General features: G+C 41.4%; 1 protein-coding gene across 2 annotated transcripts in view; it reads left to right on the forward strand.

The window, feature by feature from the left end:
* The window catches only part of ADCY2 (adenylate cyclase 2), a 242188-nt gene that overhangs the window by 182503 nt on the left and 43208 nt on the right, over positions 1-16477 (forward strand). For both annotated transcript variants that reach the window (XM_029054073.1, XM_029054074.2), the window contains exons 14-15: positions 1579-1676; positions 7957-8041. In XM_029054073.1, coding sequence (XP_028909906.1) covers positions 1579-1676; positions 7957-8041 — 183 coding nt within the window. The remainder of the gene's footprint in view (positions 1-1578; positions 1677-7956; positions 8042-16477) is intronic.

Genomic DNA, 16477 nt, shown 5'->3' on the forward strand with positions numbered 1-16477 from the left:
TTTGTTTATATGTATCAGGCCCTGACTCATGTAAGTTTACATGTATACCTAGTCACAGAGGCCAAAATCTGAGCTTTGGGAAAGAATCTGGTGAGGCTAATGATTTAAAGAGTGGGGTTTTGAAATTACACATTCTGGGCCTTTCTTCTGCTATTATCCAAGGACCTGTTTCCTAACCCTTTCTTTCCCTCCCCAGCAATATTAGAACTGCTCTATCATGCTCTCCCAGGTGCTCAGTACCATAGTCTGCACACAGGAAGCCGTCAATAGATACATTAAATTGATTCCACTCACCTCCTCTGATTGCCCTGGTGAAAGTAACACTCTTGGATGAGTAGACTGGACAAGAGACAGAGAGAAGGGGAAAGGAACAAAAGCAGCCACTTCTCCTGTGCATTAAATCTAAGTCATACATTCCTATAGAACCCAATCAGTTACCAGTGTTGTTGCAAATGCTCTATTCGTGGATACTTTAGCGTGGTTATTATTAGTAGGAATAATAATAATTGTGCTATTTATTAAGCACTTACTATATGCAAAACACTGTTTAAGAGCTGGGGTAGGGCCAAGGCAATCAGATCAGACACAATCTCTGTCCCTAATCAGTCTAAATAGCAGGAAGAACAGATATTGTATTTCCATTTTACTGATGGGGAAACTGAGGTACAGAAAAGTCAAGAGACTTGCCCAGGGTCACACAGAAGGCAACTTGGAGAGCTGGGACTAGAACCCAGGTCACATGACACCTAGATTTGTGCTCTTTCCATTAGGCCATACCGCTTCATAGGTTAATGCTTCGTCTTGGTAAAATGAAGTGCATTTGCATCAGATATGGTATTTTTCTTACACATTTCATTCTAACATCCTCACAAGCACCCGATCATGTTTTCCTTTAATGTAATGCATCACTTAGCCTATTGTAAGGCCATATTTGCTTTCAGAGATCCCACTCTCTAGGCAGTTTAAAGAACAATGGAGCAATCCCCACAGCAGGCCCAGAGGACCTAGGTTCTAAGGCCAAGTCCTTCACTTGCCTGCTGTGTGACCTTGGGCACGTCACAGTTGTTATCATTATTGTTATCATTGTCACTGTTCCTGTACTCTCCCGAGTGCTTAGGAAACTGCTTATTCATAGAATAAGACCCCCATAATTTCCACTGATTTATTGATTGATTGTGATTAGAGACTATTCAGTATTTCACTCCACCATAGTTTCTTCAGGCCAAACCCTCATTCCTTTTCTGGATATAGTTAATAGTGTCGAAAAAAGATCCCATATTTCTAAGAAGATAGCCAAATAAAAATTAAAAGTCTTTGGAAGCAATTTTGCTGCATAACAAGCAGAGGAAAGAAGCTCTATATTGTAAAAGTGTGCATGATGGTATGGGATTTCAAATATCTACTATTCATCACTACTGAGTGAACGGCCACTGTGATATGTTTCACAGTGTGGCCGTTTTGCCACAATCTATTATTTAAGTCGGTGATGTATGTTCCAAGTGCAAATTAAGCTCCTGGATAATTGCATGCAATCCACCTCTTAAACTCTTATTAATGGATTCTAATTTATTTTTCTAGTACAGAGCAACTACTCTACCAGCATTCAAGTATTATGTGACTTGCGCTTGTCTCATATTCTTCTGCATCTTTATTGTGCAGATATTAGTATTACCAAAGTAAGTATATACAATTTTTATCTAATTTTTGGTACAACCTTTTGGATGTAGTATGATATATTGGAAATATGGCCATAGTAACCTAGATTATACCTGATAAAGCCTCCCCCACAACCCCCCCTCCGGCGATAGCACTGATCTTACAGTAAACACTGGAAACAGCTTTTGACACAGGACTATCGAACAGCTCCCCTCAATGAGCACCTTTCTCTTGTTGATTCAAACACGAACAAGCTTGGACGCAGAAGAGTTTTACAGTGAAGTTATCCTTGAGACTCAGGTGTCTTTGGAGGAATTTCCATGAAGTATTATACCCAGTATGTAGAATAAGTGTAGGGAACTTTGGTGGGGAGGAAGAATTTTCCTACACTCTTGTTCCATATCACAATACTGTGTGGCAAACAATTACCATATTTCCTGGTAGACACTTTTAAACCTGATAACTGTTAAAGGTGAATCCTTTAGCCTGACATTCCTCATGGCCAGAGAACCCCACTCTCCCTACGACCCCACCCACAGTCCTTCCTGTTCATGGTCATCCAGTCACCCGGACAGCAGCACATTTAAGCAAGCAAAGGCTTCTATTTCTGCAGTCCCCAAAAACCGGATAACAGGCGTTTGAATTGCTCTGTTATTTATAGCCTAAAGGGTGATTGGTATCCCACACTATCTATCCACTGTTCCTTGTCCTCCTTGAGGACCCCCCCGATTTCTGATCTCACCTCCTTTCTTAGGGTGATCAGTATCTTTTCCACAACAGCTGATCTTCCACCCATAAGTTACACCTGACCTTTCAGATCTTACAGCTTGCCTTCTTCAGTAGGACTTCTCTGCATTCCATTTGGCCTTCCATCTTACACCTTTTTGTACAACTTGACTTTTCACCCTACATTCTTCTTTACACCCTGGCCTTCTGCCTCATATTTTATAGCCCTGTTGGGGTCGCACAGGACCCAGTGCCTTTGTACCTAGCCGACTCCCATTCCACACATGCCCTTAACCGCTAACGTTAGGCTAACGGAAAGAAACATCCCAGATATTTTGCACTGGGAAACCCAACAGAGTCCATTGGAGGAGATCGCCACCTCTTACCGTGGAGAAGACATTCTTTCTGGATTCTGCATTTTTAATAAGGTGACATGACTTAATTTATCCTGATATGTAAACTCCCCAAAACAAGTCAGTTGGGTCAGCATCTAAACTATTACATCGATCAAAAAGTTGTTGCATTATAGCTCAGAATCTCGAAAAGCCCGGAGAACCTGGGTTGTATTTGCAAGGGAATTGTCTATCCTTTCTGGGATGGCAACTTTTTCTAACAGGGTGATGCTACTCTTTGTCTCTTCATGGAAATGCTGCCAACGTTTTTTGTATCTCCATGTAGTTACTACACCTTGTGTTTGATAATGGAATGATTTCAAAAGACATTTGGCTATCAAGGTTGCCCGGATGGTCATTCTTTGATTTTCATCTCTAGGGAATTCTCAGAGATCCAAGCTAGCCATTGTCCTGCAGGAAGCAGTCACAGATGTCATCAGGAACATCCCTCCAGTGGAAGTAGATCTTGTCTACATGCATGTAGAGGCCATTTCCATTACTAAAGCAGGAGCAGTGTGTGCATTCAGGTGCAAGAACAATAATAGTACTTACCATGTAGTTGATGCCCAGGTATTTGACCTAATAGAATTTGCAGAAGTTCAAGGCACAGAATGAGCACAAGTAAAAAGGCCCAGGGATTTTTCTTTCATTAAAGTCTCAACACTGCCTCTAAATCCCTTCTAAGGCTTTGCCTATGCCAGTCCGTACAATGTTCAACTCTGTTGTCTCGTACTCTCCCAAGATCTTAGTACAGTGCTCTGCACACAGTAAGCACCCACTAAATCAACTGATTGATGTTCATCTCGACAGGTAAAACAACATTTGCAGAAGCAGGTCTCTTAGCTGCTGTTTCTCTCTCTAGTTGTCACAGCATCTCCAACCAAATAGGTAGAAATAGAGCATTCGGCACAGTAGCAGAACAGGAATCTTCTCAGCTAGCTTTTCTCAACCCCCAGAAACTCTCTGTAGCTTTTTCTTAGTTAAAATACTCAGTCTACACGACCGTGTTCAAAAGCCAGAAAAATAATCCTTCTCACAGACGGTTTGAAGTTTGAGTCAGCTCTCTCAGCTGTGGATGGTGAGCACAAAGGTTCAGAAGCCTAGATGCCTGATTTGTGCTTATTTTGGCAGTTGTTCTACACAACATCCCTTTTTTATTGCTGAAATCAGTGAGCAATTGTGATTTTCCCAAGGTCTCACAGCATGGGCTAGATTTCCACCCAGTTGTGAAGTTACTAATCTATATAGTATCGCCTCCCTTTGTTAATCTCTGTGTACCTATAACCTTAATTGAATTGGGCTCCCTTAACTAAATTAACCCATGACCCTTAGTTGTCCTGTTAGCTTTTACTGGGAATCAGAATCCTGCTCACTAGGGTAGGAAACACCCACAGTGAGCTAAATTTATTTTTAGAAGTTTCATTTCTACCTGCCAAACCAAAAAGATTCTCTGAGGTGATATGCTGGTAGTTAAAAAAATACTTTGGCTGATTAATTTTAGTTAATCTTTCATAAACCCGGGTTCAATTGGTTCTAATGGAATGCATCTGAACACCCAATACGCAACGTTATCTACTTAGACATATAGTAGTATTTAATGGAGAAATATCTAGTTTTTCTCAGACGGATTTCCGCTTCCATCCTTCACTGCAAAGTTTCTGTTTCTGTATTACATTAGAAACTAAGATAGCTTCTACATGCTGTGCTGTTGCCATTATGAAAGGCCAGTGTTACTTTCAGACAGGAAATAAAGGAAGTGTGTTTGCTGTGTTGACAATTAGTTTTGGTCATTTGAGATGATGAAAGCAGACTGTCTTCAGGTGTGTTCTGAGATTATTCATTTTATGCTCACTATAAGTCAAAGGAAGATATTACATATATATATATGCGTGTGTGTGTATATATATATATATATATATATACAGTTTTTAAAGCAGCAATTTTATTCAGGTCAGGCTGGACAAGGATGAAGGATGAAGCTCAGCTTGAAGTGTTGCTGTGGCCTGAGCAAGGATGAAGGAAGAGAACTCTATGTCCAGATTCTCTGTAGGGGATAGAAATTTTGTCTCTGTAAACCTCTGTGTGGTAGATTTCAAGAGAGGATTTCCTCTCCGGCAAGTCCCTTTCCTCTGCCCCTGTTGGTCTTGCAGGATTCCCGATTGGGTAAGCAATCTCAGTGCTCAGCAGGTCATTCGATAAGCATACCGAGAGTGTGCCGTTTTGCCATTTGTCATTTAGATAGCTTTCAGGGTTTTGTCAGCCAATACTCTTCAATTTGGATATTCTACTGTCTCCTAAATGTATTCTGCCCTTCTGAACAAGCACCGTTTTCTAGTAGAAAACAAATTCCTCCCTCACGGTCGAGGGTAATTCTTCCTGCATCACCTCCACTCAGAGTGTTCCTGTTGTAATACTGGAGGATTGCTGCTCTTTAATCTCATTCTTGTAGGCACTACAAAGCAAAAGAATAAGAAAAGAAGCTTCCCAGATGAACTGTGTTTACAGCAAAGGCATAAAGAACAGAAGCAGATTTTCCCCTAAGAAACAAAAATGTCTTGTACCTAGATTTCTAGATCTGAATGTCTGTTGTCTTGTTTCCAGTCCACAAGTTGGAAACCACGTCACTCGTTAGAATGTAGGTTGAACCCCGGGAGAGGAAAACCTGCACTGTCTTCTAACAGCCTTATCTATACTTAGTCCCAGCCACCTGACAGAAATATTGGCAACAAAATAATTATCACTGAAAGAAAGATTGTACTTTTCCCTGCGTTCAACTAGAGAAGACAATTTGCTTTTCATGGAGTGGATGAATCAATTGCTCTTTGACGTTAAAAAGAAATTATTTGTGTAAAGCATGTAATTAAAATTGATTAACTTACACAAATTTCTTAGTAGACTTAATGGGCCTGAATCCAGACTTAAATCAGAGAAGGTCAACACTTGTAAACAGTGACTTTTGACATACACAGTCTGTCAAGAACTGTTTACGATTTTCCCAAGCCAGCTATGGAATAATAAGAATTTTGCAGGAGAGTACTTAAACTCCATGTAGATATATGAAGTCATTTCTCCTATAATGTGTGTTTTCATTACTTAATTTGAATATAATTTGATGAAAGTATTAGGCAGTGTCTTTTTCCCCAGCACAAATGAATACTGGATATAACACAATCCACAAGGTGGTGCAAGTAGATTCAGAGTAGGGCACGTTTGTCGCATTGGTCAAGATGTGAAGCTGTTGCATTTTTGTCTCAGCACTACTGTTCTATGTTGTATGATTGTATATACATTTTTGCAACCTTACGGTACTTTGTGAATTAGCACTTACTGACAACAACAGTCAAGGGTGTAAACCATTTTGCTAGTGTTGCATACACTAATTTAAGGAGTTGGGTCAAAAACTGTAAGTCAGGGTGGTATCTTTGAACGATCTACTTTCTAAACACTTCAATTCTCATTGACTCAAGGGTTACTTTATACCACACTTTTTCTCTAAGAACCTAACTACCGTGTTAGAGCAAAAACGATTACATCATAAATGAGGTCGTCGGTGAGAGTCTGAATTGACTAAATAATACAAGAGCAGTGCCGTGCCGAAGTAATATCATCCCTTCCAGTTGGCAGTTCACATTTACCGAGAGACGAAGAGCAATGCTGGTGCAGAGTGGAAGTTTGTCAGAGGCTAGGACCACCCCTTCCCAAATACTGCTTATCAGAGTCATTTGGAATATTCTGGGAGAGACCGGCTTCTCTGCCAAAAGGAGAAAAGCTCCACCTCCCTGTAGGGAGGAACTAAACTCTCCTGAGGGCAGAGTGGAGGGAAACCCATGAATTGGACCTGGGTGTTGGCTGTGCAGTTTACACCCTCTGTCTCTCCCTGAAATCCCCCCCAGAAAATAATAATAATAATAATAATGTTGGTATTTGTTAAGCGCTTACTATGTGCCGAGCACTGTTCTAAGCGCTGGGGTAGACATAGGGGAATCAGGTTGTCCCACGTGGGGCTCACAGTCTTAATCCCCATTTTACAGATGAGGGAACTGAGGCACAGAGAAGTGAAGTGACTTGCCCACAGTCACACAGCCGACAAGTGGCAGAGCTGGGATTCGAACTCATGAGCCCTGACTCCAAAGCCCATGCTCTTTCCACTGAGCCACGCTGCTTGATTTCTCTCTGTCAAAGCTGTATCTGAATCAAAAGGGAAACTGGAATGGCTTAGTTTGGCTACTACCTTAGGATGGGTGGTTATGTTAGACTAAGCCCCGCTTCCCAGTCTTTTCCCCAAGCCTAGCACGTAGTTTAGCACATTACAACCACAAGCTTTCTGTTAATTAAATCCTCAGATTGGCCCATCTCAAAACCTCTGTGGCTGTAAATATTACCTCGAAAACCGTGTCTTTGTGTGTTCCGTTATGCTCTGTCCCCATTTGTGCTATTGAATAAACCCCAGTTTTGATCTAGCTGGGGATTCTGGTTCAGCCATGATCCGTACAGTCCAGCCGGAACAACACTCAAGTGGATCCTGGGAGGAGTTTCTGAATTCATTGCTTCCTCTAGTAGTCCTAAATACAGAATTGTCCCCCATTTATGGTTATTCAGCAATGCAGCTTCAATTTTGATTTGCCTAGGGAGAAGTTTCCCTGGAGTCTAATTTCACTGCATTGTTTCCCTTCCTCAGAGCTCCTGCTATTGATGACAGCTTAGAAAAGTGAACACAGTCATTAGATAGGAACCAAAAAATAGCCGTCCATCTAATTGCAACCGTTTTTCTCAAAACTTGAAGTACTTAAATCATTCATGCCTTTGTTTATCTGGGTCTCTGCAATGCTTGGGGCACTCATCAACTGTTTTCGTAGAAGAATAGCTTCCCTTAGAAAACAAGGTGAAACTAAATTTAGTGACTTGAATAATTTCCTTGTGGACCATGAATCAAGATCTTCAATGAAATTGTTACCAGCAGGCATGGCTGTAATAATCACATGATGTCATTTTCAAGCAGCTTCACAAAGAACAATTGGCCCCAAATAGAATTAACCTGATGTGGCCCAAGGAAGTGGAGGCACATGGAATGGTAGCTTCACCTACTCAATTATCCATCTGAGGGAGGATGGAGTACATTTCTAAAAGGATCTTTTGGGCATTGGCCTTTTTGTATTAACCTCAAACCTTTTGTTTTTGGCAGAACATCGATCCTTGGGATTTCCTTCGGAGTCGCGTTCCTCTTGCTTTCCTTCATCCTTTTCATCTGTTTCGCGGGACAACTCCTGGTAAGTATTGAAAATATGGGAAATCATCTCACTAATGGGTTTATTAAAGAAGGAAAACAGTGTCTTCCTTCCCATTCCTAATATCCACCCCCCAGTCAAATCAGGCAGGATGATGAATTAAATTATTCTTCTCGAAAAATACTTGAAATCCATCAGAAAGATGCAGAAATCAAAACAACATATGCACTGCACGGGGCTTCCACTTTGGAGATTTTATAAAATTGTTCATGGCCATTCAAGAGTATGTAAATCAGTTCTTTTGTTTTTTTTTTAATCTTTTGGAGTTGTGTGCTGAAATATAGTGCCTACTATGGAATTGAGTTTTTCAGGGGAAATTTACTACAAGGGGATTTCTGTATGTACTCTACTTGACCTCCCTTAGATGCCGTAAGCTAAATTTTATGGAACTGCCCAAAGGTACCATCATCTAACGTCTCTGTGGCTCAGTTTGCATTTTGTGAAATGAGCCTAAATTGCTTGGTCTCTCTACCCTCTTAGATTGAGATACCTATATGGGTCAGGGACTGTCCAATCACCTTGGATGTAACCCAGTGCTTAGGACAGTGCTTTGACTTCTGTTAGCACTTATTAAATGCCATTATATACAAAGCCCGGGTAGCGCCAAATGGAACCTAATTGGCACAGCTGACCTCATTCATGCAATTGTATCTACCAGTGAAGGAGAATCCTGATGGAACTCTTTGGGAGATGGGTGTGCAGGGAAACATGGAAGAAGGTCACAGGAAGGGCAAAGGGACAGTTTAAGAAGGGAACAGTCACTGGAAGGAGAAGAAAATTGACATTCTACAGATGCTTAAGATGAGTTACAAATACCCAAGAAAAGAGGGTGGAGGTAAAATCGTCAGCCTTCATTGTGGCAGAGTTAGGTTGAAAAATCATAACTGTAAACTCCCATTTTCCAAAATATCCAGTGGAAAGATGAAAAGTCAATTTCTGAGCATCTACCCTGAACGCTGACCGTTCACACTCCACCGATCTCCCTCACCCCATCTCACATCACAGCAACAACAACCCGAACTCTGCCCCTGAAACGCCATTGCTGGAATTCCCGGCAAAGGCACCACTCACCTTCTGTTCTATTTAACACAGTCTGTTCAAGCTAAATCTTTTGAAAGTTGTTGTAGCAGTAACATTTTAGTTAGTCACGTTTCCTTGCCATTAAAGCGAGGTTAGTTATTGCAGTTGCAGCCTGGTGTAGCTTCGAGATCTCTCCATTCTCCTGTCCCTGTCTACTGTCCCTCTATCTCATCTGTAAAATGGGGATTAACTGTGAGCCTCACGTGGGACAACCTGATGACCCTGTATCCACCCCAGCGCTTAGAACAGTGCTCTGCACATAGTAAGCGCTTAACAAATACCTACGTTATTATTATTATTAGACTGTAAGCTACTTATGGGCAGGGAACGTGTCTACCAATTGTATTGTATCGTACCCTTCCAAGTGTTTAGGACAGTGTTCTGCAAATAGTAAGTGCTCGCTAAATACTATTGCTTGATTCCTCTGGGAATCCTCTCAGGCAGAGGAGTCAAAGAAAGCTGCATTACTCTGCTTGGGTTTTAGTATACCACCAAAAAGTTTGTTTTCCTCTCATCCTCAGTTTGTTCTGGTTCACCCCCTAAACAGACACTGATCTTCGTTGCCGCGTGGGCCAAACTCTGGCTCCTGTCTCGTTATCCCTGAACAATAGTCGCCGCTGCCCATTCCTTCCACAGCCTTACCCGGACCCTCACTTTACCACCGAAACCCCTGGAACCCAGATCGAGGTCGACTTACCATCTTAATGATGGTAATAGCAACAGTAATACTATAATAACAATAATTATCATATTTGTTAAGTGCTTACTGGTCACCTAGCACTGATCTAAGCACTGGAGTCGGTACGAATTAATCAGTTTGGAGACAGTCCCTCCCCTACATGGAACACACCATCTAGGTAGGAGGGAGTAGGGTTTAATCCCCATATCTGCAGATGAGAAAACCAAGGCACAGAGAAGTGAAGTGACTTGCTCAAGGTCACGTGGCAGGGAGGCGGCTCGGCCGGGATTAGAACCCAGGTCCTCTGAGTCGCAGAACTGTGCTCACTGCTGTGCGGTGTTTTACTCTCTTAAAAAGAGAGCTGCAAAAGTGTGAATGGGGTCACTACCCGCCTCCCTCCTTCTCAGCCTGGAGCCAGTGCTTCCTCAGGATGCTCAAAAACAGTGAAATTCAAAGAGGCCCCTTCGTCTCCGCCGACTTGAATCCTCGGAGAAGGGACAAAGTCTCCACCTAGTGTTCTAATGCACTGGAGCAGGATTCCATTGAGGTCCTTCCATTCAATTCTTGCTTAGCTCAAAGTACCAAGGGGGGAGCCAGATTTGAAAATCACTAGAGCCTAGGATGAGCAGGAAAAAAGTGTCATCTGTACATTGTGACAAAACAAACTTAACGAGGCGAGTCGAAATTCCTTAGAGAAAAGTCTGCTCCTCTTTGCTGCTGTGTCTAGGAAAAGCCTACGTGGGAGGGAATGAAAAACAGCATAGAAACTATTAAAATGATAACCTTAGATTATATATATATGTATATAAAATATATATATATGTGTGTGTGTATATATGTATATATATATATTCATTCAATCGTATTAACTGAGCGTTTACTATGTGCAGAGCACTGTACTAAGCACTTGGGACAGTACAATACAACAATAGAGACAATCCCTGCCCACAACAAGCTCTCTATACACAGCTCTTAGAACAGTGCTTGGCACATAGTAAGCGCTTAATAATAATAATAATGATGACATTTGTTAAGCACTTACTATGTGCCAAGCACTGTTCTAAGCTCTGGAGAGGATACAAGGTGATCAGGCTGTCCCACATGGGGCTCGCAGGCTTAATCCCCATTTTACAGATGAGGTAAACGAGGCACAGAAAAGTTAAGTGACTTGCCCAAAGTCACACAGCTGACAAGCGGCTGAGCCGGGATTCAAACCCATGACCTCTGATTCCCAAGCCCGGGCTCCTTCCACTAAGCCACGCTGCTTCTCTGCAAATACCATCATTATTATTATATACATGCATTCTTTTTCTCTATTAGCCTATAAGCTAGGTAGCTGTGGGCAGGGAACATGATAATAATAATGTTGGTATTTGTTAAGCGCTTACTATGTCCAGAGCACTGTTCTAAGCACTGGGGTAGGTACAGGGTAATCAGGTTGTCCCTTGTGAGGCTCACAGTTAATCCCCATTTTACAGATGAGGTAACTGAAGCACAGGGAAATTAAGTGACTTGCCCACAGTCACACTGATGCCAAGTGGCAGAGCCGGGATTCGAACTCATGACCTCTGACTCCCAAGCCTGGGCTCTGTCTACCAACTCTGTTGGTAAACTCCCCACTGCTTAGTACAGTTCTCTTCACACAGTAAGCACTCAGTAAATATCGTTGATGATGAAAGCCATTTCACAAAGATTTCCTTTGAAGTTGGCATGGAGATCATCTCTCACTTTCATTCCAAAGCATCTTTCGCCTGATGTCCGTAACCTATTCTTTTAATCGCTCCTCTTCTTCTCCTGTCTCTATCCACTATCCTGCCGCTTAGCATGTTTTCCTTTGAACACTGTCCCTTCTCTCCTTTACTCTTGCCAGTCATTTCCTATGCTGAGTAAAGTCAACATGTCTACATTAATGCTTCCAAGTAACACATGGCTGTTTCCTCGCACACATTTCATCTCTCACATCTCCACTCCTCCCTCTCTCTGCCTCTCAGCACTGTCTCAGGGACACTTCCCCAGAATTTTTCAGGCTGCCCCTTGAGTATTAAACAATCCCCAAACCCACAAAACCCCAGTCTTCGATTTCATTCTCCAAAACATTCCCGAGGAACCAGTGTTTTTCACCCATGGGTTTCTTGGCCCAATCTGGGCATGTCCTACATTTTGTATTCTACTTGTTCTTTTAGGCAACAAGACTCCTTGGGGAGATTTTGTTTGGTTTGGCACCCTTTTGTTGGTTGGGCGGCAATGTGGGTATTCAAAGCCCTAGATAAATATTTAATAACAGTAAACTCTCGGGAATGTTGGGTAGCACCCAGAAACAGATTTCCTGGCACGGTGTTCAGGAAGTTCTCGCCCCCTCTTCACCTCCCTCCCCCCGAAACACACACACACACTGTGTTTTAAACAAGTAGCTCTCTTGTTTGCTTTGGAGTTTTTGAATAATTACCACATCCCTTCTTTAGTGCGGCAGTTGGTTTCTATATTCCTGAGATTCCTAAACAAGAATCCCGGATGTTCAAGGAGTGTGTCTAAAAACTCTGTTAAATTATACTCCCCAAACACTTAATACAGTTCTCTGCATGTGGTAAGAGCTCAATAAATGTGATTTACTGATTGTTGTAGTATCATCATTCATGTCATTAAACTCCCACTAACATAAACTACACCTAGAGCATCAGGTCCAGTTGGATATCTCTATTCCAAGCTCATGTTCTTTGGCATCTGTCATTCTATTGTACTTAGGGTGAACTTTTCCCTTACAGAACATAGAAATGGGTCAGAGTCGATTCATTCGGTGAACCACCACAGCGTAATCACTATTATCTCCCGACGTGCTTCTGAAATACTGATCTCTTTAACTTCTCTGGAAATGTCCTGCGAGTAGATAGCAATCAATCAATTGATCAATCAGTGAGAAGTGATTGAAGAAGTGTGGACCTAGGAGTCAGAGCATCTGGGTTCTGATCCCAGTTCCGCCACTTGTCTGCTGTGTGACCTGGAGCACATCATTTAACTTCTCTGTGTCTCAGTTACCTCATCTCTAAAATGGAGATTGAGGCGGTGAGCCCCGTATGGGTCATTCACTGTGTCCCACCTGATTAGCTTGTATATACCTCAGGGCTTAGTAGAGTTCCTTTCATCTAGTGAATTCTTAAATACCAATAAAAAGTGGTATTTATTGAGTGCTTAATGGATGCAGAGCACTGTGCTAAGCGCGTGGGATAGTATAGTACAGCAGAGTTGGTAGATTTAATCCCTTCCCACAAGAGGATTACAGTCGATAGAAGATAGGCATCCCTCAAAATAATCAAAACCATTTCACCTTCTTGGACCCGTAATATATTGCATGTACTCATTGAAAACCACAGATATTACAAAACAAACAGCTTATTTACTTAGGGGTTAAATGTTTTGCAAATGAAACCCTGTTAAATGCTCTTCTGCTCCTTCCACCGTCCTTGACCTGCTGTGTTGCAATATTTCCTGTGCTCTCTAGAGCATTCTTTTCTTCAGTGTTTTCTTATCCCAGTGGAATAGAGTTGAAAGCTTTCCATGCTGAGAAGCAACCAGTAGCTTCACACAAACCCTGGGCCAAATCTAAAGTCTGTAGAAGTTTCTGAATCAGACTGGAATCAGAAAGACCTGGATTCTAAACCAGGCTCCACCACTCGACTTCTCTGTGACCTTGGGCAAGTCATTTAAATTCTCTCTGCCTCAATTACCTCATCTCTAAAATGGGGATTAAATCTCTGAGCCCCAGGTGGGATAGGGATTATGCCCTATCTGATTATCTTGTATCTAACCCAGCACTTAGTACGGTGCCAGATAAATAGTAAGTATTTAACAAATGCCATAAAAAAGTGCTGAAGGGAAGTGTCCAGTAGCAATGGAGCTGTTGAAAAACCATATGGTTTCTGAACCCACCACCCAAATCGCTTAACCTGGAGTACCCATAAATAGTATTAATTGCAGCATAATACTCCACCCAAAGAACATGAAAATAAAGCATAATTTCTCTCTCCCCATTCTTATTACAGCTTAAAATCTGCCTACATATGCCAATTCCTTCTCAAAAGAGGGCACTTTACATTTTAGAGATTAAGTTAAAATTATCTAGTGGGGATTAATATAATCAATCAATATTGAGGGCTTACAGTGTGCAGAGCACTGTTCTGAGCACTTGGGAGAGTACAAAACAAAATGTAACTGTCCTCCTAGATTTAAATAAAAACTAAAAGTGGTGAGTCTGAAAAGGAAAGAGGTGTCTTCCATATAGAAGACTTCAAAACCTTTTCAATAAGTGCACAAACTGGGTACTTAATGGGATAAATCAAATTGTTTTAACATAATCTGCTACTCTGTTAGGGAAGCAAAAGATCGAGGTGATATCAATTGCACAGATTATGCTGGGTGAGATGATTTTGACTGAATTATCTTTGAAGAGTATTTTGGAGAGTTACACAATGTCTTACTCATGTAGCTTTTTCATATAAACAAAATGGAAATAAGATTATGAAAAATATGATTGATTGGCTTTGAATAAATAATGTCTTCCGGCAAGGTATTAGAAATACTCTTAGATCATCAAGGGTGCTCATGACAGCTCCTGTGGCATTGTATTTCAGTTGGGACATTAAATGTTAGAAGCAGTTGTGTCACTAATTTTTCACTGTCATTCAGAGAGACAGGCCCAGTGATAAGGTAGCGCTTCTTTCCAGAAAATATATCAGAAAAAATATCACACTTTTATAAGCCTTTTTTTAAAAAGGAAAACAATAACTAGGGTTTCATTCAAGCGCTTAATTATTATATCAGTTTTTAAACCATCCATATGGAGAATAATAGGAGTTACTGAGACCCACTGATAGTATTTCTAGCTTTTTTTAAGTGTTAGTCGCATGATTAAACCTTAATTACAAATTTTCAAGCACGTTGCTAAAATTAAATCTATAAACAAAGTAACACTTCACTTTGGGTTAGCATCTTTTATGTCTTTAAGCCAAGGAAGACAAAATGAATTGAGAGTTTTCACTGTGAAAAAGGTTTATTTCCATTGTTACCCCATTAAATTACTAGCTTTAGTTGAAGTTAACCACACCAGGTATTCTGTATTGTGTGATGGCTCTAGCCAAGTATGCAAAAGGCATGGAAAAGAAAAATAATGTTCTTCATTTTTTTTAATTTTTCAATGTTTCCTCCTTTCTGTTGGGTATTTTGTGCTTAACCTTTTCTAAAGGAGTTCCTGGCAGAATTTGCTTGCAACTGAACTAAGGAATAGCATAAAAGAATCAAGTGGCTTTCCCATTGAATGCAAAAATCCATTGCGAGTCAGTGGCATGGAAGATTTCATTTACTCAGAAATGTTTATTGAGCACTTACACTGTGCAAAGCAGTATGTTTGTAGCTGGGAAAATATACACGGATGAGATTTAGATGTGGTCCTGGACCCAAGGGTCTCTCAGTCAAAGAATCGGCAGGGGAGGTGAAGGGGGTGGAGATGAATCAAATACCTAAGCAGTAAAAGACAAGGACAAGCATAGTTATAATAAAAGCATAAGGACATTCATCAGTGGGTTGTGAAGAGGCAGCAGCATTTCCCAGTTGCATTTGAGATGCCTACACAATCCTATTTAGTGATGCATCTCTCACGCCAGTGAAGAAAGGAGACAGAATCAGCATGGCCCAGAGGACAGACCACTGGCCTGGGAGTCACAGAACTTGGGTTGTAAGCCCAGTTCTGCAATGTCTGCTCTGTGACCTTGGGCAAGTCACTTCACTTCTCTGGGCTTTAATTTCCTCATCTGTAAAATGGGGATTAAATCCTACTCCCTTCTACTTAGATTGTGAGCTCGGTGCGGGAGAGGGACAGTGTCCAACTTGATTACGTTGTATCTACTCACAGCTCACAGCACTTGGCACACTGTAAGTGTTTAACTATTATCATTATTAATATTGTTATTATTGAAAAGGTGCCTAAGTCAAACTAGGCTCTCCAGAAGACCTTGACTTAATCTGTGTGTATAAAACCAGACAAAACCCCACCGAATGTGTCATAGGACATCAGAACTCTACAAGATGAGTACTGGAGTCATCCAGTTAGATGAGTGATACTTTTAATTATCCCGAATCTGAGGTGATATTGTAGTCCCAAGTGACAGAACTTCCTGATGAAGGACTTCTCTCGGGAGCAGGTGCAGGACACTCCACCAACTCAAAGTTCCTTAACCACATGGATCAGCTCTAATTTTTTGAATGGTATTTCTTAAGCGGTTAACACCTGAACAGCATAAGCACTGGGTTAGATACAAGATAAACGGGTAGGACACAGTCCATGTCCCACATGGGGCTCACAGTCTTAATCCCCGTTTTACAGAAGAGGTAACTGAGGCATAGAGAAGTGAAGGTCACACAACAGAGAAGTGGTGGAGCAGAGATTAGAACCCAGTTCCTCTGACTTCCGGGCCCATGCTCTTTCCACCAGGCCATCCTAACTTCTCTAATTCTGCTCTTTCTGTTGTACTCTCCCAAGTGCTCACTACAGTCCTCTGTACAGCAGGAGTTCAATAAATACTACTGATTGATTGGCCCTCCTTTTTCTAGAGAGGAGGATAATTTACATGAGTGTTTTGGGGCTGATGGTGCGATGAATACCAAATTCC

This window comes from Ornithorhynchus anatinus, chromosome X3 (assembly GCF_004115215.2).
Source record: "Ornithorhynchus anatinus isolate Pmale09 chromosome X3, mOrnAna1.pri.v4, whole genome shotgun sequence".
NCBI lineage: Eukaryota > Metazoa > Chordata > Mammalia > Monotremata > Ornithorhynchidae > Ornithorhynchus > Ornithorhynchus anatinus.